General features: G+C 36.3%; 1 protein-coding gene across 4 annotated transcripts; it reads right to left on the bottom strand.

Moving 5' to 3' along the window:
• Positions 1 to 3,890: 3,890 nt before the first annotated feature.
• Positions 3,891 to 25,098, bottom strand: LOC139727547 (AP-1 complex subunit sigma-2-like). 4 transcript variants are annotated; one of them, XM_071638526.1, is made up of 7 exons: positions 24,955 to 25,098; positions 19,324 to 19,502; positions 18,066 to 18,174; positions 17,305 to 17,442; positions 12,590 to 12,643; positions 9,828 to 9,895; positions 3,899 to 4,021 (listed from the first exon to the last, which is right to left on the bottom strand). In XM_071638526.1, the coding sequence occupies exons 1-6, from the start codon at positions 24,955 to 24,957 to the stop codon at positions 9,872 to 9,874; spliced, it is 507 nt and encodes a 168-aa protein (XP_071494627.1). In that variant the 5' UTR covers positions 24,958 to 25,098; the 3' UTR covers positions 3,899 to 4,021; positions 9,828 to 9,871. The 4 variants fall into 4 exon arrangements, with proteins under 4 accessions (XP_071494626.1, XP_071494628.1, XP_071494627.1 ...); XM_071638525.1 differs by lacking the exon at positions 9,828 to 9,895 and having other exon boundaries at positions 3,891 to 4,021; XM_071638528.1 differs by lacking the exon at positions 12,590 to 12,643.

The raw sequence follows: 25,098 nt of genomic DNA, 5'->3' as shown, positions 1-25,098 counted from the left end.
AACTGACGTTTAAGGCGAGTGTGAAATGATGAACTTCGTAGTTATCTTCACCGAGAATGACAGGAGATTAAACAGGGCCAATACCGCATGTTGTATGAGCGCATATTATTATACACCACCTTCACAGGCATGTAGCCTTTATGCAAGACTTCCTGAGACAATAAACTTGGGTGCACAATCTTGATCGGTCACCATGGAAACAGAAGCACGATATCAACCCACTGTCATCTTTTTTTTTCATGTAATATCAAAATATATTGTAAGTGACACAAAAGCACTCATTACCATATGCATTCAAAATTGTAGCTACCATTGAATTTTTTTAAGTATATTCTCAATCATGTGCAAAGTTAACATTTTATGACTTCTTTTCTAATCAACTTGGTCTAGTAGGGTTTTTTATGGATTTTATTGACTGTCAACACATTGAACTTGTAGTTGTAACATTATATCCTCAAATAGACAAAACAAATATAAACACGATATCTAAAACTATTTGCTTTATTTTTTTTTTTTTGATTGATATCACCAGTAGAGAATGCAAACTGTGCAAAAAATGTCCACACAACCACAAATATTCCTCCTCTCCTGCAGGCCAATACAAAGGAGGAATTTCCCAGATTTTCTTTTTCTGATTTCTATGACTAAATTAGAGGGAAAGAAGAGCAGGTTATGGGTAACTGTGACAGTTAGCTTACGTCTATTGACAACTTGCTTTGAACGTACATCAAATAGCACTAGTCTTACAGCAAGAAAAACATGTTTGTAAATGAAGTTTTATGTATTCTCTGAAGATATTTTTATAGCCATGAGTGTAGTCAATCACTCAGAAACTGAGAAATTGTACAATGTATGATAGGAAAATACAAGTACAGGTGCCAAGCAAGGTGACTCTCATAGGAAAATACATGTAGATGACCGAATAGAAAGAAACCTGCAAAAGCTGTTATTTTTGCATACAGATATTTTCGCCATTTGACACGGAGGCTATCAGACGTGCACAAACGTATGCAAATCTAATGCAATCAAGATGACGTGACAACATTTTTGTATGTTGTTAAGTTTTCGCCACAAAATTTGCACAAAAAAAAAATAATAATAACCCCTCGCAAAAAATAACAGCTTTTACAGTATGCTTATTATGTATTATATACCTTCATATGTATCAAGTGAACAAACTCATGGTTAAATACCAATATACAGAAGAATAATATAGGAATGTTAATGGTCACTATCTACACCATAAGTAAAGATAAAAATAGATGATAAATTTTCAGTGATACATACGTAAAAATTCTACAATGGAAAAAAATGCATTGCTTTTTAGGCTGAGTACATACTTGTAACTGTAAGAATCAAAGACTACACAAGGCATTTTTTGGTACAAAATAAAAGTGCAATGGTTGATAACATATTTCATAAGCCTATTGCTAAGATATCAGTCTTATATCGCCCATATTGATTTGCAAGTATAATCAGAATAGAATAGAATAGAATTCCATCAATATTTTGTACAAATACTTTTTTTTTTAATGTATTATAGAATAAATGTTAACTAAGAATTCACTCCTACAAACTTTTACTGTCATTTCCTTTTCACGTATAACACATATATACCACTATCAAACCATTATCAACAAGGTGATTTCAGAGATTACGGAGGTTATGTAGTACTCCTTAGTTTCCCCATCCCCTTTGGTGCTCAGTTTGCTGAGTAATAATTATTCCAAAGCTCAAAATGTCAGTTATAAATGTAATATTCATCTAATTATAGGATGTTACAAAGAAATGCAGGCATTGGACTTAAAGAATATCCATGGCCCTACAGCAGTCCAAATGATAAAATCAAACGCTAAACATGACTGCAGTATTGCCAGAAACATACAAAGAAAGCACGAAAGAAATCTGGCAAAATAAATGAAGACTTTATTCTATGAACGCTTACTCGGTGGGACATCTCATGCCAAACGAGACTGTTACTATCCTGAGGCAAAATGCGGAATCAATTTATACGAAATGACGTGGAGATGCCTATACGTTTGATAAAGACGGCTACCAACCGTGTAAAAATGAGTTGGAATCGAAGGAGGCGGTGACTTGAATTGAGTAGCGCCATCTTGTCTGCGAGCACCATTATTTCGTATGAAGGGGGTATGAGAAGCATGTGGCACCAAAGTTAGAGGTTAGATTGCCTAAGACAAGACAAATATTTCAGAGTTAAATCTTATTCTAATTAGTGAAGGAACAGTTGTCCTTATAAAACCTTAACCCTTAACCTTCCCTATAAAATGTATTGAAAACATTACTGTTTAAAAGAAATACCCCAAAAAATGCATAGACAGTGACCTGTATGAATCTTTTTGCACTTCCCTCAAAATTCAGTTGTTGTTGTTTTTTTTTTCTTTTTTTCTCATGATAATAATTATCTCCAATCTAGACTCTAGGTATAACAGCAGATGTCCCAGTTTATAGGTATTACAGCTGATGAAATTAGGACATGGGTAAGTGGGTAAGTGGGGACATGAGTAAGCGCACTTTGAGCAATCCAATGTATCACTGCATCTATAGCATTTGGTTACGTTGCCCTCCGGAGAAAACTCTCAGATATAATGAATGTTACAATACAATCGAGCATTAATACAATTGTAGTTGCCCTCCCCACTGCATGGGTTGCATTTCATTCATGGAAACTGTAAAATGATATAAAGTGTCTTTGCTTACTTTGCTACAGAAATAAAAGTTGACTACTACTCCACCATTGCAGCATGTACTTTCAGCTAAACTCTAGTGGTAACTTCTCTTTGAATAGATTCATATTTCTCTTATAATCTCACAGATTTGAAATTCCACTTTGCTTTCAAGGCCTCATGCACATTTTCTAGCACAATATCCTGGTTACTAAGATGTTAATAATCTTGTATTAGTACTGCTTCAAAGGCAAATCAGAGATTTGAGAATGTCGCCAACTCTACATAAATTGACGTTGAACAAATTAAATTTCTATCCTAGTCAAAGTGTATTGCCACACTAAAACACATTGTATGAAAAGTGTGGGCCACATACATAAGGTATTATAATGACATCTATCCCTTCTTCTCAAGTCGCAAAAGCTTCAACGAAATGCAGAGTTCAATACCATGTATCATACCACACTGATGCAGACATCTGTATACCATAAGGTGCCCCCCTCAAATTACAAATATATAGAGACGACTGGTTGCATCATAACAGGTGCATTTGCAGTGAGGTTTGTAATAAATATGTTTGTGTCACAAAACCCAGCATCTTTATTCCAACTCTGTACCTCTCTCCTCCTTCCCACCCTGAAAAATGCATCTCAACTAGATTGATGAGGGTTCTTGGATAGCTCAGCATGTGACTGTGGCCTCCCCGACCACACCCTGTGTTACATCATGGACCTAGTAGGTCCATGGTTACATCGTGGAGAACAGCCTCCTGTGGAAGTTCCCAGGAGGGCATGCAGAACTTGACAACCAAGTGATGCTGCCTTGAAATAGATCGGCAGCTTAGACCTCATCCTATGAGGTCATACACCCCCCCCCCCCCTTTGTACTACGTACATCCTACCACAGAAGAATAGAGCTTTGTGGACAGATACTATAGACATATTGAGCTTATATTAAATACTTTTACAGAACAGTGTGTAAAACTGAATACCTAGTCTACAAGTTCAAGTTCCTATAAAATCAACCTAAATATTCTTTTAGAATTTGAATTTCTTTATGGCAACTCTGTGTGGCCCCAAGGACCCGGTACTGTACAACGTGTATATCCCACTTATGTGTGTTTTTATGTGCATAAATGTTGCTTGTCAGATGTGTCTGATATTCTTTGCTACAGGTGAACAGTCTTTGGGGTGGGGGAGGAGGTGAAGGATGAGGAGGAGGAGGAGGAGATGGAGAGGGTGGGGTTGTGAGCAATTATTGTCATCAGGTCGAAGGTCAAGTGGGAGTTACAGGAAACCCATTTCCTCCAGGGCATTGCGGGTAGCCTCCAACTCCTACAGGGTAAGAAAAGGGAGACAGAAACATAAAGAAGAGTGTCAATGTCCTGTGTTGGTGAGGATGGAACTATAGAGGGCGTGGGGCAGTTTGTAAGGGGCGGGGTAAGGATGTCCTCATTCAGTTGTTGTAGTCGGGGTGGGGGTAGGTTGGGTCAGGGTCCATCACAATGATCCTAAGATTCCCAATGAGCTACAAAAATGTATCACCTCAAGCAAACTCTTGTGTCTAAAACAGAGAGTAGAAGTGCTTTTGGGGGCTACTTTTCACCTATGATTGAGATTCAGCCATGTTGGTGGACAGGAGTGCTGAAGTAGTTAAAGAGGTTTCTAGTTTTAACAAAAACTTTGTGAGTAAAAACAGAAGATAACAAAACACAGACATTTCAGCTGCTCTTTGCATTTTTCCCTTCTACTGGAAGGCTTCTCCTCCTTTTGGGGTTTTTTGTCATGCTTCCTTCACACCAAACAGTATTTTCTTTTGTAACAAACTTGAGTTTGAATGGTCATGGGGCAAATGTCAGCTACCTAGCAGTCAATAAAATGTAAAACTGTCCCAACTAGTACATTCATATAAATATTTCTTGTATATTTCTCAACACATACAGACACTTAATATCATAATAAGAGCTAAGTGATATTTGAATTTGAATTTGCAGCAGGAATTGATGACTTCTTGAATAGCATGGGATCATTTTGACAGGGAACATAAAGAAATGAAGAAATATTAAACTGTCAGACATTAATATGGTTAAATGAATTTCCCTATTCCCCAAATTAGACAGTATAGATTCCCATACACATTGTATTTACAGATTACACACATACCAGTATGCCCCTGCCGATCTGTTTGAATAATGGATATATATGCCATAATTTTAAATGTGCACTGCAGTAGAACTAGATTTAGCAAAAGCCCGTGAACAGTTTTAGGAAACCATCTTAAAATGTAAAGAAAACGTTTGCTGTAATTTCACCATCAATGGCAGACAGATATTAACAGGTTTAAGAGAAGGAAAATAAATATCCAGTGGAATCTAAGCAAGCAAACATTTTTTATAATATAGTTATGCAAACATTCATGTTATTCTAAGCAATAGGGACTGACAATCACGGTCATAATTGTTGTCTTGTTAAGCACACAAATCTTGATAAAACAATTTTTGATATTTATAGTATATAAAGCAAATTTTTGTAAATTTATACAGTAGTGCACATGTAACTAATCTACACTGGAAATTGCACAATGGTTTCTCAAGAAGAAACTTCTTGTTGTCTAAACTAACGGTATACTGTGGCTATTAGTTCAACCCTGCGAGAAATATGTTCCATGCACAATATCAATGGTCCACACACTATACACATATAGCTGGATGTAGAATTACATAGAGAGATGCACTTGAATGAAGCAACATTGAGTTACAAAATTCTATGCAAGGTTATGTTCACACAAGAAGGAAAGGAAAATTACTGTTTTAATGTAAGATATATATGTGTATATCAATATAGTCTAACAGAAATCATGAAGAATCCCTTTGGGAAGTGGTAATGAAATAGATGTTGACACAATGAATCTCTAACTGTATAAGCTGTTATTTTTCGCGAGGGTTTAATTTTTGCAAATTTCGCGAACCACTGTTGGACCGCGAGTTTAACAACACATGAAAATATCTCGAACTGGCAGGCACTACCGCACTTACGGCAGCCTAGGTTTCAAAATCGCAAAACATCATCTCGCGAAAATGTCCTTGACCTTGTCATTTGAAAACATGGATCTGTACACAAAAATAACAGCTTATACAGTACGTTGTCAAGCACATGCACACAAATAGAGAGATAAGCTCTATGTCACTCACTGTGAAGTAGTGTGTACATTTAGAAAATGTGCATGATATACAATGTGTATTGTATGTATACATAGACACGATTTGGATGAAATTACAAGAGCCCCACAAGGCATGAAGATAAATGAATGACTTGCAAGAGAAAAATCTAATGACGTATGACAAAGAGACAGATCCTGGGAAGACCCATGTGCCCACAAATCATGAGAGAGAATACACAAAGAGAGTCTTTCCTTGATCCCCAAATGTAGGGAGGAAAGGACTGAATACGAAGCTACAGCAGACTCCCATTATAGCGAAGTCCTCGGGACTGGCACTCTTCTTTCGTTATATCGAAATTTCTTCATAACCGAACAAATACATAAAGAGGATAACGTTGTGGCCATAACTTTTACTTCACTGTATCCGGAATTCTGTTATAACCGTGTTCGTTATAACGGGAGTGCACTGTACTAGAAAACACTACAACTGATGTAACATAATGAACCAGTTATGGTAAAAGATGTGTTTTGTCATTAGCTTCACACAGTAAAGCAGCTGCACAAAAATTTCAATACAGGCTTTTGAGAAAGTTTTTCATCAGGGCTGATATTTGTTAATATTTTAAAAGATTGATTTTAGTGCATTTGGAAAACCCCTCATTGTTAGAAAAGATGGTATTTCATGCATATTTCTGTGCTATAGAGAAAGTGAATAATCATAGTCAGCATTCTATCAATAATTTAAAATGTGCACTGGCCGTAAAAGCACTTTGTATACTTTGAAGTCAAATTCCAATGTACATAGTAAGCAAGTTGTCAATAGCAGCTACCACTAAAAACTGAACAGGCTACAATTCAACACTACTACAGATATCAGAAACAAATTTTCCAAGAAAAAAAAAAAGGCAAACATTAACACAGAATTGTGGGAAAATGTTAACAACCAAACCTTCTGGCATGGTACATGTACGAGATAGCACTCCAACATGTGAAAACAGGCTTTGCAAAGCAAACAAGACACATAGGAATGTACAATGTACAAGAACAAGGACTCTGTTACTTTTCAATGGGATGGAAAATCTCTTGGCACCTGTATCCGGATTTGTGTAGCATCCAGCGGACTTGGGGAAACGTTAACTTAGTATTTAATAAAGTATTTATGAAGAGCTCATGGCATGAATTTTCACTATCACCGTACATGCACATCTTTGCAGGCAGGGCACCACAAAACTTGTTCACAGAGGTACAACTATATTTTTGTTTAAAAAGCATGATTGCAGCATTGTAGACTAGTTCACAAGGAGTGACTTACTTCTGATTGGTACATGTACACAGCTTGTCAACATCTTTAATAGACAAAAACATTGTCCCTTGCATAAATCCCAAAATCTGCCCATTCTTACTTTCCTAATAAATAGACTACAGATGTTAATTTGAGAAACAAAGACAGAATACCAAACAAACAAGAAAAAAAAATATCAGTAATACTGACTCTAGTATCGTAGAATGTAAGTACATGTACTACATACAACATACAATTGTGGTTTGCCCATTTCTATATATGCGTGTTTTGGGGGTTTGATGCTTTTACAAGTAAAATACTTCCCCTATGAAAGAGGCACATATTACATACAGTAATCACTTAACAAAGATACAGTAATTAAACCAATGTACATCATAACTACAAAATTAGTAATATTTTGATGTAAAGACAGAACGAACTAAAGATTGCAATCACTGCTGTACTAATGCACCTTATTTTGTTCAAATCATTTGGTTCTCCACTATTTGCTGAATCTCTTACAACAATTACAGTTCTGCGGCCCATCTGTGAACTGCTTCCAGAGTTACGGCATGTTTCTGATGAGTTGCTTTGTGGTGTTCACTTTCTGACATTCAGTAAAAGCAATGACCTTAATTTTGTTATGAAAATGTCAAACTTTCATTTTAAAAAAAAGGTCTATTAAATAACCAGAAAATTAATGTCTGTCTTGCCTCCTCTCCGAATGCCCCGACTGGTTTGACACTAAGTTATAATATACCACAGTCCTTTCGCCCATGTCGAATACAAAGTCCTACACTGTACATATCAATCTAAGATACAAGATTGAGCACTCTCAAAATCCATCCCTTATTAAAAGTGGGTGCATTTTCCTTGCATCAACCAAAATGTCGATTGGAAATGAATGCTTCAGAAGTTGTCATCTCATTTACCACATGCCTCTACGAATTATGGTAAATATCACAATTCTGTCAGTAGTAATTTGATATCAATTTCTGTATTGCACATTGACTGCTAACACACATATTCAGCAATCTGTTACAACCCATTTTACAATGTTCAGATGCACATTATGGCTTCCCTGCTTGCATCTGTATTTTAAACTTTCAAACACACATTCATATATTCTCAAGAATTATGTATTCATCTAAATATGGTACAGCAATGGTGTAATCTTTCTGCACGTCTTAATGTTTTATATAAATTATAACCGTATTTCTGGCGTACTGACAAGGGCTCAATGGAGCTAGATGTATCTTTATGGGAGGGCTGCATATTTATGCATTACTGCCATTTTCAGGTATTGCAATCCATGTACTTCGGTAACATACAAGTTCTAACATTCTCAGAAACACAAAGAGTGTAAGCTCTTTCCTCAATATCAGTTCAAAGATAAAACGAAACCTTAATGAGTTAAGTTTTGAATCATATTAATCATGCTACATCAGAGAATTTCATCCTTTTTTCATTTGGTTGAATTAAAATGAAAACAAAAACTAAAAAAATAACCATTGTTAAAGACAGTGAAAGGGAAAGAGAAGAAAAAACAGAAAAATAAAAATTGGAAGCTCTGTTGTCTAAAGGAACTGGCACGCAGAATGGGATTAATTCTAAACCCTTTTGGTAGCATAGAGAGAATACACAGTAAGAATAAAGAACAGTACATCCACTGCCTTCCAGATAAAAGATAATATACATAATTATGAAGATGAACTGTTTTTACATGGTGTGCTTCCCCTGCCACCGCCCATACCAGTGCTACATCTGTGGTAGTGAATATGAGCTGTATGCATTTCCATGGAAACTGTCTACATGTCGAGAATGGCCGATGGTATAAGTCAGGGCTCCACACTAACTTTTTCTTTTTTTTGTGGCCCGATGGGGCCACCAAAATCATCAATTTCACATTTTTGGTGGCCAAAGAGAAAAATTTGGTGGCAAAAAAAAAAACCAATAACAAAATAAAAGTCTTGTTTGTTTTTTTTTTAATGAGTCACACACTCACTGCATGCATTCTGGCACAAAATGTTACGAATTTATTGACATACTTTTCCCAAAATTTTGGTGGCCCGAGGCTGGCCACCAAATTCGCCCTTTTTTTAAATTTGGTGGCCCGACTTTCATTTTTGGTGGCCCCGGGCCACCGGGCCATCGTTAGTGTCGAGCCCTGTACAAGTACATTTGACAGTGAATGAAGAGACCAGACACAAAACAAATTTAGACAGATGTTGATAAAGACTGTGTCCTCTCAAACATTATGAAGAAACAAGTATGTAGGATGTGATTTTCTTTTTATTACCTACATTGTATGAAATACTAGATTTTCCGTTCCTGATTACACAAATATTGTGGTTTGGCAATTTCTATTTTTCAAATCCTCTCCTTATAATTTCATATGCGTACACTCATTGTCATGTACATTCATTCCATTCTTGTAGGCTACTCTGAACAAAAGTGAACTCTTTTATTTAGTTTTAATAGCTTTATCAAGTGGTTTCCACATCTATACATAGGCTTCAATGCAAGCAGTTTCACATTTCAGTAATGAGAAACTACCGCACTTACGGCTAAAGAGCATGAAAACACCATGAAACAAATGAGAAGGACCAGGAAACGTTAGAAAAATAAGACAGGACAGGCATGAAATTAAAAAATAATAATAATAATACATAATGACTGCATATAACTTTCTTGCTTACTTGCCAGTTTACTTCTGCAATTCATGTAGCTTTGGGCTGAATCATCAATTAACCTCGTAAAAATCAGGCTACAAGAGGAATCGCATTGAGAGATGGGGAAAACAAAAATGTTACACACATAAAGTCAATGAATGAGCTGATTATCGATATAAACCTGTTTTCTGGTTTTGTTTGGTTTTTTTTTTTTAGAGCTGTTAAAAGAGCATTGACACTATAACAAGAAATGATCAATGACTGAAAATATCACAACATTTAAAGCTTAGGAGCAGTCTGTGGGGATGGAAGGAGACAAATCATAATGAAATACAGTTGAACCTCTCGTATCCGGACAAGTCGGTACCGGGGCTCATCCGGATAAGGGATTTGGCCGGATACGGGAGACTCAATGCTTTATACATGTACATATACATACACATGTACTGATGTAGCCCATTGTAGTACCACATGAAGTAATGTGTATACTGCAACCTTTTCATTGTTACACTCAGTATTACAGACCCACTCAGTATTACAGACCTCAAAATAGAGGTTTGTGTTTGCAAGAATGAAATCATTTTCTTTCATAAATTCTTGGGATAATTTACCTAAATAATTATTAAGAAATGTATCAAGTACATGTAATTCATGTGTGTTTGTGTAGGAGTTTTCAAGAAGCTGGGAATCCCCCTTTCCTCCCGTAATTATTTTTTTTAAAAATCACGGCGAGATTGCGTCCGTATAATAGAGAGATCCGGATAAAGGGAGGCCGGATAAGAGAGGTTCAACTGTACATGTATGCACAACTACAGTACTTGTACACCTATCTGACACTCGTTTGAGATGTACACTCATGGCTACGAGACACAAATGCTAGTGGGTGTTCTGATACATGATTAACTAGCTAACCATCTTTAAAGAGCCACGCCATCCTTTGGTCAGTGGTACATGTAGATTTTCACAGATAGTGTAAATAAATGACTATTAAAACACACATTATGGTGGAGTAGAAGTTACATAAACCTGTTTAAAGGATGATTTGATTTTGCTATTTTGCTATAACAAATTTCCCACAGACACCTGCCTGAGTATACTGGTGACTAGTCTTCAACAAGTTAAAAACATTGGGCCATGAAAGTCAGTTTTAGAAAAACAAAGTTTTGGACCTTCAAGTTTCACGTTTTCAAACTGTGGTACTATCAATGACAACCACGCATGCAAATCAGATGAGGTCATGACCCCGTGACCTCACAAGTCTCCTAATGACCTGTACACAAGTCTTCAACAAACTTCTTTCCCTGGAATGACATCAATAAAGAATACTCTGTGTGATTTACATCAAAGTATTGTAGTCAACCAGGTAAGAATGGCCTTTTTAAAAAGGGGGAGAGGTTGCAGCTGCAGAATTAACAACAAAATACATGGTGTTTATATTTTTGTTTACAATATCTAAATATAAAAGTTAAGATGTGATTACAGCATCATTCTCATTTATATTTCAAGCTCCACGTGACCAACCAATGTCAATGTTTTCTGAAGACTTGTGAAATGAATATCCTATAAACTTTCAAATTTTTGTTTAGATTTCATTGAAATCTCTACCAACGCAGCGGGCGGATCCAGGAATTCTGTAAAGGGGGGGCGCAACTAATATTTCTGGTGCCACTTCCGGATTTCATTTCATTTCTTCTTTCTATTTCTTTTGTTTTTAACGAAAAATAAAGGGGGGGGGCATGCATCGGTTGCGCCCCCCTCTAGATTCGCCATAGCAGCAATGTGTTGTTTTGTTGTCGTCTTTAATACTGCTTATTCAAGCAAATTTGCACACAGAATGGCATTGCTCTTTCAGCATCAGAAAAAGCACTGTATCACCCCATAATGTATGACATTCTCTTATTAATATCTAATTAACACAAAAGCATAGCTCTGGAGTTAAGGCCATCAAGCTGTCAGTTGAACTTGGATGGGAGGAAGATGTGAAAATGTTGATATTTGAGGAAAAAATCCATACTATGTACACTTTTAGTTAATTTGTAGATTTGCCTATGTCAGCATTAATATTATCATATCACTTTTCTTTGTTATTCATGATCACAATGCAACAGGGTACTTTATCACATAGACAAGACAAAGCTTGTCTCAGAGAAAACATCATGATGTCTAGCAGTTTGGCAGTGGTTTAACAGTGGCTACCGGGAGTTCCTTAGATTTTCCAAACACTTCAACCACCGAACTTCTTATCTATTTCTGATATGATTTAGAACCTATAACATTTATCAAACATATATTGTGCACTGTAATGCACATACATTTTCTTCTAGACGGGAACACATATATTCAAAATGATCATAAACTTTGTCTGTACTAATATGCAAGGATGTGATCAAAAGTTACTTACAGGCCCGAACAAAACAACATGAATGTACAGAGTATGTACATATATGTATATTCACACATACACTGTAAACAGTTTCAACATGTCCACAAAAACAAAAACAAAAACAAAACATGATTATCAAACTATACCATTAAAGTTAACAAGTTTTATAATAGCTATGACATTCTAAATAACACCCTGGATGATTCTTTGGATGTGAGAGGGTGCACAGCTTGTGGATAGGGGAGGTTTTATTAGTGCAAAGAAGACGATGACTGCGAATAACAATGTGTGATTACAACCAGAGTTGAAATGATAGAAAAGCGCAGAACTATTCTTTGTTTGTTTGTTTTTTGTTCAGCTTTATCTTTCTACAAGGAGGCAAGAAACGAAGGATTCCCGTAGATACCTCGTCCAAGAGATCATCGGTTATGACGATATTGGTTTTCCCACTCAGCTCGAGCTGCAGTTTGAAAATACTTAAAGGTGAACCCCTAATTTCATTTTAACTACAATGGCAGTCACCTTCACATGTACAGTATGCAAATGAAACTGGCATTACAGCTCCTTCCAATACACAATAAAATGTATGTTGTATGTATGCATACATGATAACATACAATGTATGTCATACGTGAAAAATGAAGGCTATTTTACGCAGATATCAAGGGCAATACATGAAATATGTAAATTCAGGTACTTTTTAGACTACATAGTGTATGTGTTAAAGTCAAATTTTGTGCCAATTTGTGTACTATTCAGCAAACTGCAATTCCGCAATATATATATATTTTTATACACACAAACAAGTGCAAGATAATCTCTTTTATAAATAGGCCAGCCCAGCTCTGGTGATCAAATTGAAAACCCATTGCACATGATTGGCTGCAGTATTGTGTGCCGAATGTCACAATTCTTGTCGAGAGTAGAAAGAATGTATAGTTCATACACACAGAGACCATGACACTCCTGCAACAATGAGCAGAGTAGTTTTCATGCATTTGCTTTGACATGCCACAGATACACCATTTCACATGTTGGCTTAAAATACACATGACTGCATTGACCACCAATGCAGCAATCATCAACAAAGTCTTCATTTTTATAGGGCCTTTGTCTATGACAGACCAAGCTTCTCAAACTTTTTTCAACTCGAAGCACACTTTGGCTTCTATAATCTTTTTCTTTTCGAGACCCAGCTACAAGATACATTGATATTGACCTTTTTGATTTCATTTCTTGGCCAACATCACAGCCCACCTGCGAGAGCTTTGCGGGCCACTGTTTGAGAAGCGCGGGTCTAAAACCAGGCAATAATTTTCCTGGTATCGCATCGCAATTTGCTATGCATTTTTACACCACTGCTACACAAACTATGTTTTGGGTGCAGTTTTCTTCCACAAAAGTGTACAAGATACCATTTGAAATATTGTTCATCAGCTGAAACTGCTAGTCAAATTTGAGTTGGAAAATTATTCCCTGAAAAACACAAAACATACAATGTTCATTGTACATTTGTAACCATGGCTTGAAATTAAAATCTGTGTACATGCCGTATATTGCATCACAATAATAAAGGGCGCACGCATGAATGAAAATCATATTCCCGATAGGGCCTACATTGCACGAATGAAATATCAATGCATTTTACCTATAAAAACAAATAAGATGCAAAATTTCTTATGCCAGGTACTTTCAATAAAAATTCTCCTACATCTGTAACATACTCCATATTTCATACAAGTGGGTCCATGGCAGATAATAATGATATCGTATACTTATTGATCACTTTGCTCTAACAATTCTTATTGATAGACCTTTATATCCACCACTCTGCACCTAAGCAACGTAACAGGTCAGATTCATCATTTCACTACCAATCAAAATGCACCATGATCAGCACTACATACATGTACAACCGTACATCACCACACCTGGGCCCCGTTTCATAAAACTTGTTATCAATAACAAGTTACGATAGTTGTTACAAGCTACTGAAATCCCTGCATCTGATTGGCTGAGAGCAAATTTGTCAGAGAAATGTGACAGTTGTCACTATGACAAGTTTTATGAAACGGGGCTCTGATCTGCACACAACCAAGTCTCTTGTACTCAGACACGGATGGCTACAATACATAAGTGACCACACCTTTGATTTGTTTCATTCTCTAACATCAACCACTGAAAAAGATGTCTACAGCACCCACGCACGGACTGAGACACCAAGAGCACACGCAAGGTCATAGACATACACATACAATACATTATGGAGTTACTGTAAAAGCTGTTATTTTCACAAGGGTTTAATTTTTCGCGAAGTTTGCGAATCACTCTTGGACCGCAAATTTAACACGCGAAAATATCTCAAACTAACAGGCATTTAATAGTGCACTTGTGATAGCATTGGTGTCAAAATCGCAAAAACAACATCTCGCGAAAATGTCCATGACCTCCTTATTTGCGAAAATATCTGTACACGAAAATAACAGCTTATACAGTATTTGCTTTCAAACTCTGACATGTTCACTGCAAATTGCAAGTTTTACTCTCAGTTTGTAAACATTATTATTTTTTTTTCCTACACTGCACTTGAATCAAAATGAATGTCAATGAATCTAGGACACTTTCATCCATCAGAATTTCAAAAACATAAAATCTGGTACACTTGTACATTACACAATTCACAATCTGGCATATATTGTACCTATCGACTGACTCTGACCATTTTATGCCATGCACACGTCTTTCCCTGAAAGCCACTGGATCTGCACTGTACCTACAAACTTTATGGTGAGCAGTTATTGATGTGGTTTTGAATATACACTTGTATCCTATGTAAAGCTCTATGTCCAACGCTTATCTGTTTGAAGGCATACAAATACACATTGTAACACCAACACATATGCACACACACACACACACACCACATACATGTAGACCCATACACACACCCACAGACACATGTGCATAATTTATCATACACATGGTCAAATCTGACTGGAGAAGAAGATATTGGTCAAATAACAATTGAAATATTGCACTCCACAGCTAATAGTCCACAGAAACACAAAGTTCAAATCAAAACACATGAAAATGTCACAAACTACATAAAAGAATATGAGTTGAAACATACAAATGCATACGTACATTGTACATGTGTACATTGTACGTGTGTGTGCTAGCAACTGCTCAAGACTACTGAGAGGGAAATGGCACCCCCTCAAAACATCACAAATGCCATCATCTGTGATCGTTAATTGCAGATCTACCGACTACAAAACGTGAATAAACAATAATGTGAACATTTCAACACATAAAATATGTTTATGCGTCGTGTTGGTGCACTCATGCACTACTGGAAATCAGCACGTTGACTTTCACTAGCTGAAAGATGTCAGCGTACCCATAGACACCTGCCATAAGTGTTGCTATGTGATGGATGTAATGACATGATAGGGACTCGTTGCAGCCGGGACTGCTTCCAAGTAATGGGTTATGTGTCAGGGTTCTCAATAGTGTGGGTAGGAATGAAAAGATGTACTATGTATGACGGATTATGAACAAGGAGATAGTGTTATTGTGTGATGAATAGCAGACTCGATCATCAGCTTCTCATCCTGTGTTGATAATGAATAGTTCTCTCCCACCACCCCTCCCCCCATAAAAAAATGCACAATATGAATATAACTATCAACAATCAGAGTTAGTGCCCAAACTTACAATTCACCTCACGAGTATAAATCTGCAACACATCTAAATACTAAATCTACCTTTTTTTTGTGTGTGTACAGAGTTTGTGCACTCCAAACCAAACAATTTATTATCATTTCTTTGTCTTCTTATTCCTTGCTCACTCTCTGGTTTATCTGAGCAACATTTGTAGAAGGAGAAACTTCCATGCTGAGCTGCAAACTGGAAAGTGGAACTTTCAGAATTTACATTTAGTGTGGCATAATCTACACCTTTTGTCTGTGGCATCAAAGCTCAACACAGAACAAGAAGTTGATGATTGTTCCTGCCACGGTATCTATTAAAAGTTCTCTCCTGTATATTATGTTACAATGGCTAAGAATTACTTGTTTCTGATTCAAAGGTGAAGTTTCTGTTAAAGTGGAGAGCAGAACTGGTCAAACCTCTCAAATTTGCCCAAAATATGATGATCTTTTATTGCTTTCTTTCATATAGTACCTTCAGTATCACTGCTCTATTAAAATGGAGGAATCACCGATAAGCAAGAATGAAATGCTAATTTACAGGCTATTTAATGATATATCCAGTTTCCATTATCACATTTCAATTAGAGATTAATTTGGATTCGATCTGTATCATTGTGGCCCTACACTGCCAGAGAGGTTTGACCAATACCATACAGTGTAATGTTTTAGAATTGATGACCAGTATTTATACATGAGAGATTTCCATTATTATCATTATCATGAGACAGTGGTATACAGTACGACCATGTTCTCAGTTAGACCCCATACAGTTACAGAACCAGAAGGGGTTTGAGTGTATTCAGTGTTCGGAAATGTTATCTCTTGTCTTGTATAATATATCACAGCAAATATGTAACAGATTATCAAATTGGATATGTTAAAGAGTCAAAAGAATATGAATTAAAAGTCAATAAAGTTGAACATGCTCATAAAACAAACTTTCATAATACTTCAATGTACTCTGTATGTGCAATTAATGCTAAACAAAAAACAAAAAAAAATAATAATCAGCAACTGAAGTCTCATTGTCACAACAAAAAACAAATGTGAAACAATATTTTTTTTTTTTTCAGCTGCAGAGGAAACAGAAAAATACATGCGGAGATTTGGATCAGACTTTGACTCTGTAAGTCTTGGCTCGTCATAATCTTAGCGTTTCGCCAAAAACCACAACTGATTCAAGTATGATCAGACAATGGCAATTTCTTCAAAAATTGCAATCACATTTGGTTCATGTGAAGTTCTTTTAGTTTTTCTTTTGATTTATTGAATCCTGGTTTAGAAAGCAATGTGATAAAAACATGGTACCATTTCTCCAAACATGGTAGGCCAGACTAAACAGAAATATCTGAAAGGTCAAAGAGACTAAAGAGAAAGAGAAAGAGATAGATTTGATATTAGCACAAACCTCTGAGAGGAGGTCCTGAGCCTGGATCGCTTTCAAGACATTCTTCTTGCTTGTCTCCTGAATCTCCCCACCCAGCATGAGCTCGTCAAGCATGAAGTACGCCTTCTCAAAGTTGAAGATGATGTCCAGCTCGCATACCTGCACAAGGTGAGGGGGGAAATCGTAGGCAGAATGCGTCTACGTAATGTACATACAAAAAAATGTAGATGTACAAACGCAATCATTTCTGACAGGAAACGTTGTAGACACTGTAAGACTCAGCTTCACGAGTCATTAGTTGATTTTTTGTTTGTTTGTTTGTTTTTTTGTCATCTGATCACCACCTACAGGTCATATCAGGGTCAAAAAGTAGTCACATATCTGGTGAGACCTAGTAAATGAGCTTTTATTCTCGTACTTTAATACTGATATTGCTTTTTAACTTAGTAAAATCTTCCACATCCTTTGGTTTAGACTGGCTCAAAAATTTATCTCATCTTCTAGCACTCTTTGCCAAAATTTTACAATTGATTGCATGTGTTTCCCCTGTAAAGACAAGATAATAGTACCAATTACAAGGAGAAGAAAAAAAAGTAGTCAGGGTTGAGGACTGCATTGAAACCTTTCACTCAGCTCAAGTTGGCTAAAAGAATACATAAATAAATACAAAAGAATGTATACAATTATACAGGACATGAATGTTGGGTGCAGGGAAGAGATAAAATGCAGACAATCCTGGGAGGTAAACTGAACAAGCCAAGTAAGAGTTTTACAATACTTACACTTCCAAAATACTTGTCGAGCAGCTCAACGTATCTGTGGATGATTTCTAACGTTAGTAATTCATTGTCATTCTCTTCAATGGCACAGCAGAAGTATAAACTGGCATACCTACAGATGAAGAAGAAAGAATGAGGGCAGAAAGACAGCAGGGATGATTATTCTGTGAAAGCAAAACAATCACTTTTCGCCACTAGCATGCTACTACAATATGGTCAGTTTGCAGAGACTAATGCCCTTATGTTACCTCATGATTACACGAAAGCTTTACACTTACAAAATTGTACATGTACACAATGTCAGTTTTGGGAACTGCACTATTTTGAATAATTTGCAGAGACTCTACAGGATGTACTGAATTAATTCACTTTATGCACTCATGTCACACAGAAGCTTCACATGCATGAAATTATATGTAGTATGAAATACATGTTGCTTGAAGGTTTGAAATATTTTGAAACAATTTTGCATATTTGCAGTGGCACAAATGTACCTTCATTACCTGCCTGTGCTAAAATGGTCTGATGTTCTTTGTCTTCTGTCCCCTTTTCATGTAATTACAATACAACATTCTATACATTTTACAAACTTACTTCTATATCTTTGTATATTGTTCATGTCCTTGGTATAGTAATGTGAAGTAAAACAGTATAATACTGAATGAAGTAATCATGAAAGAGTATTTCCCACCAGTAATCACAATAAAAGCAATGAAAAGACACACATATCCCAAAAAAAAAAAAAAAAATAGAGATTGATTGCTGGAATTATACACCAACAGGTACATAGTGTACCTTGATTTCTTTTGCTCCAATACCTACAAGTGTCTTAACTAAACATTTTCTTTTCTTTTCTACAAGGTCCATGTAGAGCCAAGAAACATTTCAGCATTTACAGAGCAAAGGGATACATGCCCTTAAAATGGTATTATCTCTACAGAACTGCAGTAACAGCAAAACTGAGCACTATAGACATTAATAGGAGTGAAAAGTGGGTAACCATAAATGTTTAGTTCTTGCATCAACAAGCCTCGTGCAAACCTTATAAGACAAGCTCTGGCAATGCCTCTGATAACTTTCTGTAAGGAAGCATGCATACATATGAATATTTACAGTAGCAAACTGCAAACTGGTCTGTTTCCTAAATAGTTTACAATAGCAACAACAAAACAATCAACATCATAGAACAAGCACTAAGTTTCATGGTCATACAATGTTGTACATGACATGCATCCCAACTAGAAAATGTCACATCACTCACCTCTTGTACACAATTTTGTAGTCCCTCCATTCTAGGAAATTGCACATTTTGGGTTTTCTGGTTAGTACTGTAGCGATGAGCTCCCGTGTAATCTTCTTTTTGGCCTTCTCCAGGAACGGTGTGTACCATTTCTGTAGCCGCAGCTTGCCCTGCCGGCTGAACAGCAACATGTACTGCAACTACAACACAAGGGGGAAAATGTTATGTAGAAGCAAATTGCCAAACAACTGGAGGTAAGTTAAAGTACAGAGTAATTTCACCACATGCAGCAAAGTGGCAGAGCTGCTTGAAAATGGAAAATTTGGTTGATACAGTAAGGGTCTGAATTACTGAGGCATCCTTAATTTGTGGTGAACAAGCTTTAAGGGGGGGGGGGCATGAAATGAAAGGAAAAACAATCCTGCAGATGACAGGGTTTGATATTCAATATAACAAAAAAGAAAACAAATGATAGGCTATGACCAATGTGTATCATACAAATTACACAGAAAGGGAGTTAAATGGTCAAGTGGACAATCAATAAATAATATTACTAAAAGCTAGTAACTTTTTAGGCGAAGCTGTCATGGCTGAGCGGTTAAGACCACACAGATAAGATTGCAGGTTTCCTTATGTCCCATGTTTAATAGTACTATGAGGTTCGCATCCAAGCCTGGCAATACAAAGTAGCATCCTTTGCCACTTTGGCAAGACACTTTGTCTTCATTCTTATTGCCTAGTCTTTCAGGGAGACTTCCCAGGGGAGCTATCGATCTTACCCAATCACTGTACATAAAAGAAACCACTTCATTTCACTCATAAAACAGCAGGGATAAATCCAGGTGAAGAGGTCACACACACACACACACACACACACACACAAATCGGCTGATATCTGCAAGAATCTTTTACTTAGGATTACCCTCAGCCCTGCCCCTGGACCGATTACTCAGTAATATAATATTAATAATCTGCCTCTTCTTTCAGTCTTGTTCGATGGCCTCTTGTTACTGCATACTGTACTGTACAGTCACGTTAAATAAGGTCTGCCTGCTGACCATATTACCAACATAATGTCTCTTGACTCTTGATAACATAAATTAAAGTATTTACACCAATGTATGTGAAGAAAAACAACACACTACCAAGTGCTCTATCCATCAATTTTTACTAGGATTTAACGTTAGATCTGCACCGACTAGACATGGACCCGCCAGCCCCGCCCCGTGTGGCGGAAAGGCAGGGGGCCCAAAACCACTATTTCGGCACAATTGGACAATCACAAAACGGGAAAATTAAAGTTGTTAGAATAGGTTTCATTTTTATACCAATCCACGAGACAAATATTCAAGTTTGTAGTTGAAAAATATGAACACATAGTTTTGCTTTATTTTAAAGGTGTGATAATTTCTTCCATGGGGCGTAAATTTCATAATGTAACATACGTTACCATGTCATTCTATTTCAAATGCATTAAGATTGGTGACTACATTCTATGATTGAGATAATTATGCGTCAGATGTGAAGTATACCATCGGCTGCCATGTTTGTAAATGCTGCCTGCAGATGGGAAGGATGGCAAATGACCTGTATGCTACACTGAACACAGCATGTCCTATTGTGTTAAACCTTAGACAGGTAATGTTAATTTGTTTTCTCGATAATTTGACATCAGACTTTCTTCAGAAAATATTTTTCACCATTTATCAGTCCCAAATTGCCAGCTAATTCTTGAGTATCATCGATGAAACATGTGAAACTATATGCGCAAAAATATAGTCGTTATATTCCACGTAACGTATGTTTCACGTTAATGTAACGTAAGTTACAAAGACAATACTACTACATGTGCAGCAAATTTTGGAACATTTTCTTTTTGGTTTTTGTATATATTCTTACACTAATTTCTCTTCAACTCTAAGTGAACGAATATTATAACACGATGTCGCAATATTATGGCGATACAATTCTCAAAAATAACAATTAAAATAGTTGTAAAACTGCAAGACTTTATAACATGTCCTCGTATAAACTCTTCAGTAGAACAGTAATCCGTAACTGTTGATATTTTGAAGACAATTGGCTTCATACTTATGAATTTATAGCATTGAAATGATAAGAGTTGGGAACATGCTGTTTCGTGCCTTAACGGATGAAAATATTGTCATGATGTACGTGTAATATAAAACGAGTGGTGGGTAACGTAGGTTTCACTTTAATTTTATCATAATGAAAGTTTTCGTATGCTTGATGTCTTGTGACTTGTTATCTTCATATTGATGTCTTGTAACTTGTTATCTTCATGCTGTTGAAAGATATGTTTCGAATCCATAACTTTGCAGACTCATCAGCTGTCGCAACAGTTACTCTATGCAGGAACAGTTTGAAAATAGCAATTGCAATAAAATAGTATTCACAAAATTTTTAACACTTGTATGAAACAAGAAACGGCAGAAACGAGATGATTACTCTGTTAAAGTGCTTCGTAATGAACAATAACGCCGTATTGCTTGTATTTAAAATGTCTGAACTCGGTAAAGGAGAGATAGGGAAAGAAGGAACCGAGAAATGTTCTTTGTTAACTAAATAAATGACCACTTTACTAAGTTGACTTTGGCAAAATGAGGTCCATGAAATAACGTCAAATTACACAGTTTCATTAGCACAATACTGGGTAGGATGAATGAAATTGTCATTAGTAAAATGATGTACTCGATTTTCCTTGTTATTTATGCATAAAACAGTATAATCCACAAGGATAACAAGAATAACAAGTCTTGCATTAATAATTCTTGCCGTATCTTGAAATTGTCTCCAGGAAAAATGTTTTGAATCTTTAAAAAGAAAAGTGAAAGGACAAGTTGGTATGCATGCACAACAAAGATACTGATAATGATTATAGGCATGCAGGCCCGTAAGTAGGATTTTTATGGGGTGGGGGATGGGGTCAGGAGTTAGAGAAAGTCGACCACTTCCAGTATTAATCTCCTGACGGGCAGAAAAATAAAAAGCTCCCGTGCCTTTTTTTTTTTTTTTTTTTTTTTTTGGTTTCATTTCTTTTTCCGGGTTTCATCGACTGACAAGCAAGAAAAAAAAAAGAAAGAAAAGAAAATTGAAGAAATGTAAAAAAAAAGGCTTCAGCTCAATTCGATGCTGCCAGTACAAGCCCAATTTCATGTTTGTTTGGTTTTTTTTTAATTTCAAACGGGGGAGGGTGAGTCCGCGATTCATTTTTTTCTTTTTATTTCCTTTTGTTTATATTTTGACTGCTGGCAAAGGGGCGGGGGAGCCTGAACCCCCTCCCCTATAATTACCCTGATGTGGTAGGGTTAAAAAAAAAAGATGTGTAACTTTGCTTCTTTTCTTTGTTAACTATGAGACGGGCATAAGTTTTCTTTTTCTTGAATCTTTGCTTAGAGATATGCTTTTTTGCCATTCTGATTACAGCTAACACGTTCCCTATAATTATGGGGTTTTAATCCTAGCACTGCTCTTCCCCATTGCAACTGTATAACTTCAACGAGAAGGAAGAACAAAAAATGTTAATGTCTTAAACATATAGCTTACTGAAACATATATTACTATAATTACTATTATCATTATCATTATTATTATCATGTAGGCCTGATCTATGATGGTAACAGTAATACAATGTAGTTGAAATTACATTTCTCTAATGCACTGTATTTTTGTTGCCTTTTCTTCATTCAAAATGTGTGTTTCTTCACTTTGAGATCATCAACGACATTACGACAGAAATTTGAGTTTATTTTCTCCATTAAAAATAGTCAGGGAGTAAGTCACCATATTGGTTTATGATAACCAAAGATAAATATAATAGAAAAGACGTATTTCCCTACAGAATTCCTTCAACAATAGTTCTAGAACAATTAAATGTTATTTTTATCCACGCACATTCTCTAGAATATCCTTTTTCAATGACATGAATTGATGAAACTATACGTTACCAAAACTAGAAACTTACGTTACTACATTAATGCAGGGACCTGGTCCACTACTTTTGAATTACAGGTCTGTGTAATCTCTAATCTTATTAGCTATGCATTGAATTTTCTTAAAACAATGTTAAATGCATTGCTTATACCTGAAATATGACATCATTAAAGCCAAGTTGAACATCAACGCCCACCAAACGATTTTTTTAAAGATACTATGATTATGTCCCCTTTTACTGCATCCTCCAAACAAACAAGAACATACAGCTGTAAATGAATTTGATATGTTTTGACGTAGAAATTCATCAACATCATAACTGCAGCAATTAAATTGTCTCAGATTAAATTTCCGTAGATTGTCTTTTATTAACATGACAACATCTTGAAACTTACGTTACCAAAATTTGAAACATACGTTACTTAATAAATTGAGTGATTTATTTCAAAAGAATAAGCCTGTACAGCAAAGTAATTACTGGATTTTTACGGTGAAACCTACTGACTTAATAAACACACAATAAACAGAAGTAAAGATGATTCTATGAAAAACAACAACACATTTCCAACAATCAAACACTTACTCAGTTTTTCAACACATCATGTAAAGGTATTTTGCGCGCTGCCAATGCTCAAGATGCCAGTAAAAGAGGTTGCTGAGCTATCCCATGGCCTCAAATCGACGGCACAGATTCGAGAAATATACATTTAGGTGGTAATTAATGGTGTAATTAAGCTTTCTGTCATTTGGTGGTAACGTAAGTTACATCACGTATGTTACACTTGTGGATTAAATCGTATAAGTTAGCAACATAATGATGAATCTTTTGCCACCCATGGGTATGAGGACAATCTACTCCATAAGTCTCAACTTTAGAACAATCATTCAGAGCCATGCACCTTCATACTTTTTACAAAGATGGTAACGTATGTTACTTCTCTTAAATCTACCTTTTTAAAATCTATATTTGCGAGATTTGCAGTCGCATGTCTTTTGAAGCTGAGTGATGAAATTTTTTTAACATAAACTTAGACCCCTTTTGGTCAGAAAAACAATACAATTGTGTAGTATTCACTGTAATAGCATTACCAAGTTTGCAGTACAAAGATGGTAACGTATGTTTCAGCAGATCTGGCGACACATTTCCATCAGGTAGTTTGTTGTTAAAGAATGATAAGCTTATAAAGTTGTGATAGGTTTTCATAGAACGTTCGGCTACTTTTCTGAAACTGTGAGTAAGCTTCTTCTTTATGCTCATATTTTCCCACAAAGTTGAGAAAACATAAAAAATCATCGTTGGCGACATGCACTTTTGAGCCTGTTGGCCGAACTTAACCCTCCACCGATGGCTTAGTGGTACAATCTCGCCTTCGAAATGATTTCAGTTTTTGTCTATATGTCCCTTGGCATCACATAAAATCACCGGAGCATTTTGAAAGAGCTTTTTATCTCTCCTAGGTGAGAAGGAACATAAGCGACACGATTTTTGACCAATTGCGCCGAAATAGTGGTTTTGGGCCAGGGACGTGACACGCCAGTCCAAGCAACGCAACAATGGGCCGCACCGGCGCACCGGCTGTCTACGGGTCAAGTACTGTACAGTTAACTCAGCTCCAGCGAGGATGCATTGGACATTTCTGAAAAGGCTTCTGAAAACTCCTACTCAGCTAAGTCAGTCATTAATCTACAAAGAGTTACCATTCTGGTGTCAAATATTGTCTTCTCTTCTTCAGTGGTTAGTCTTCTGCTTGATTTGGCCACTTGAATGACGAAACAGTAAGATTTCAGCCAGCACAGCGCTCAGTCATCGGAGCTAATTACGGTGTCTAACCGGTGGGCATG

Source organism: Diadema antillarum, unplaced genomic scaffold (genome assembly GCF_040938485.1).
Source record: "Diadema antillarum isolate AM-2024a unplaced genomic scaffold, OU_Dant_1.0 seq00000136_RagTag, whole genome shotgun sequence".
In the NCBI taxonomy this organism is placed as follows: domain Eukaryota; kingdom Metazoa; phylum Echinodermata; class Echinoidea; order Diadematoida; family Diadematidae; genus Diadema; species Diadema antillarum.
This window is presented reverse-complemented; position numbering and strand designations above follow the sequence as displayed.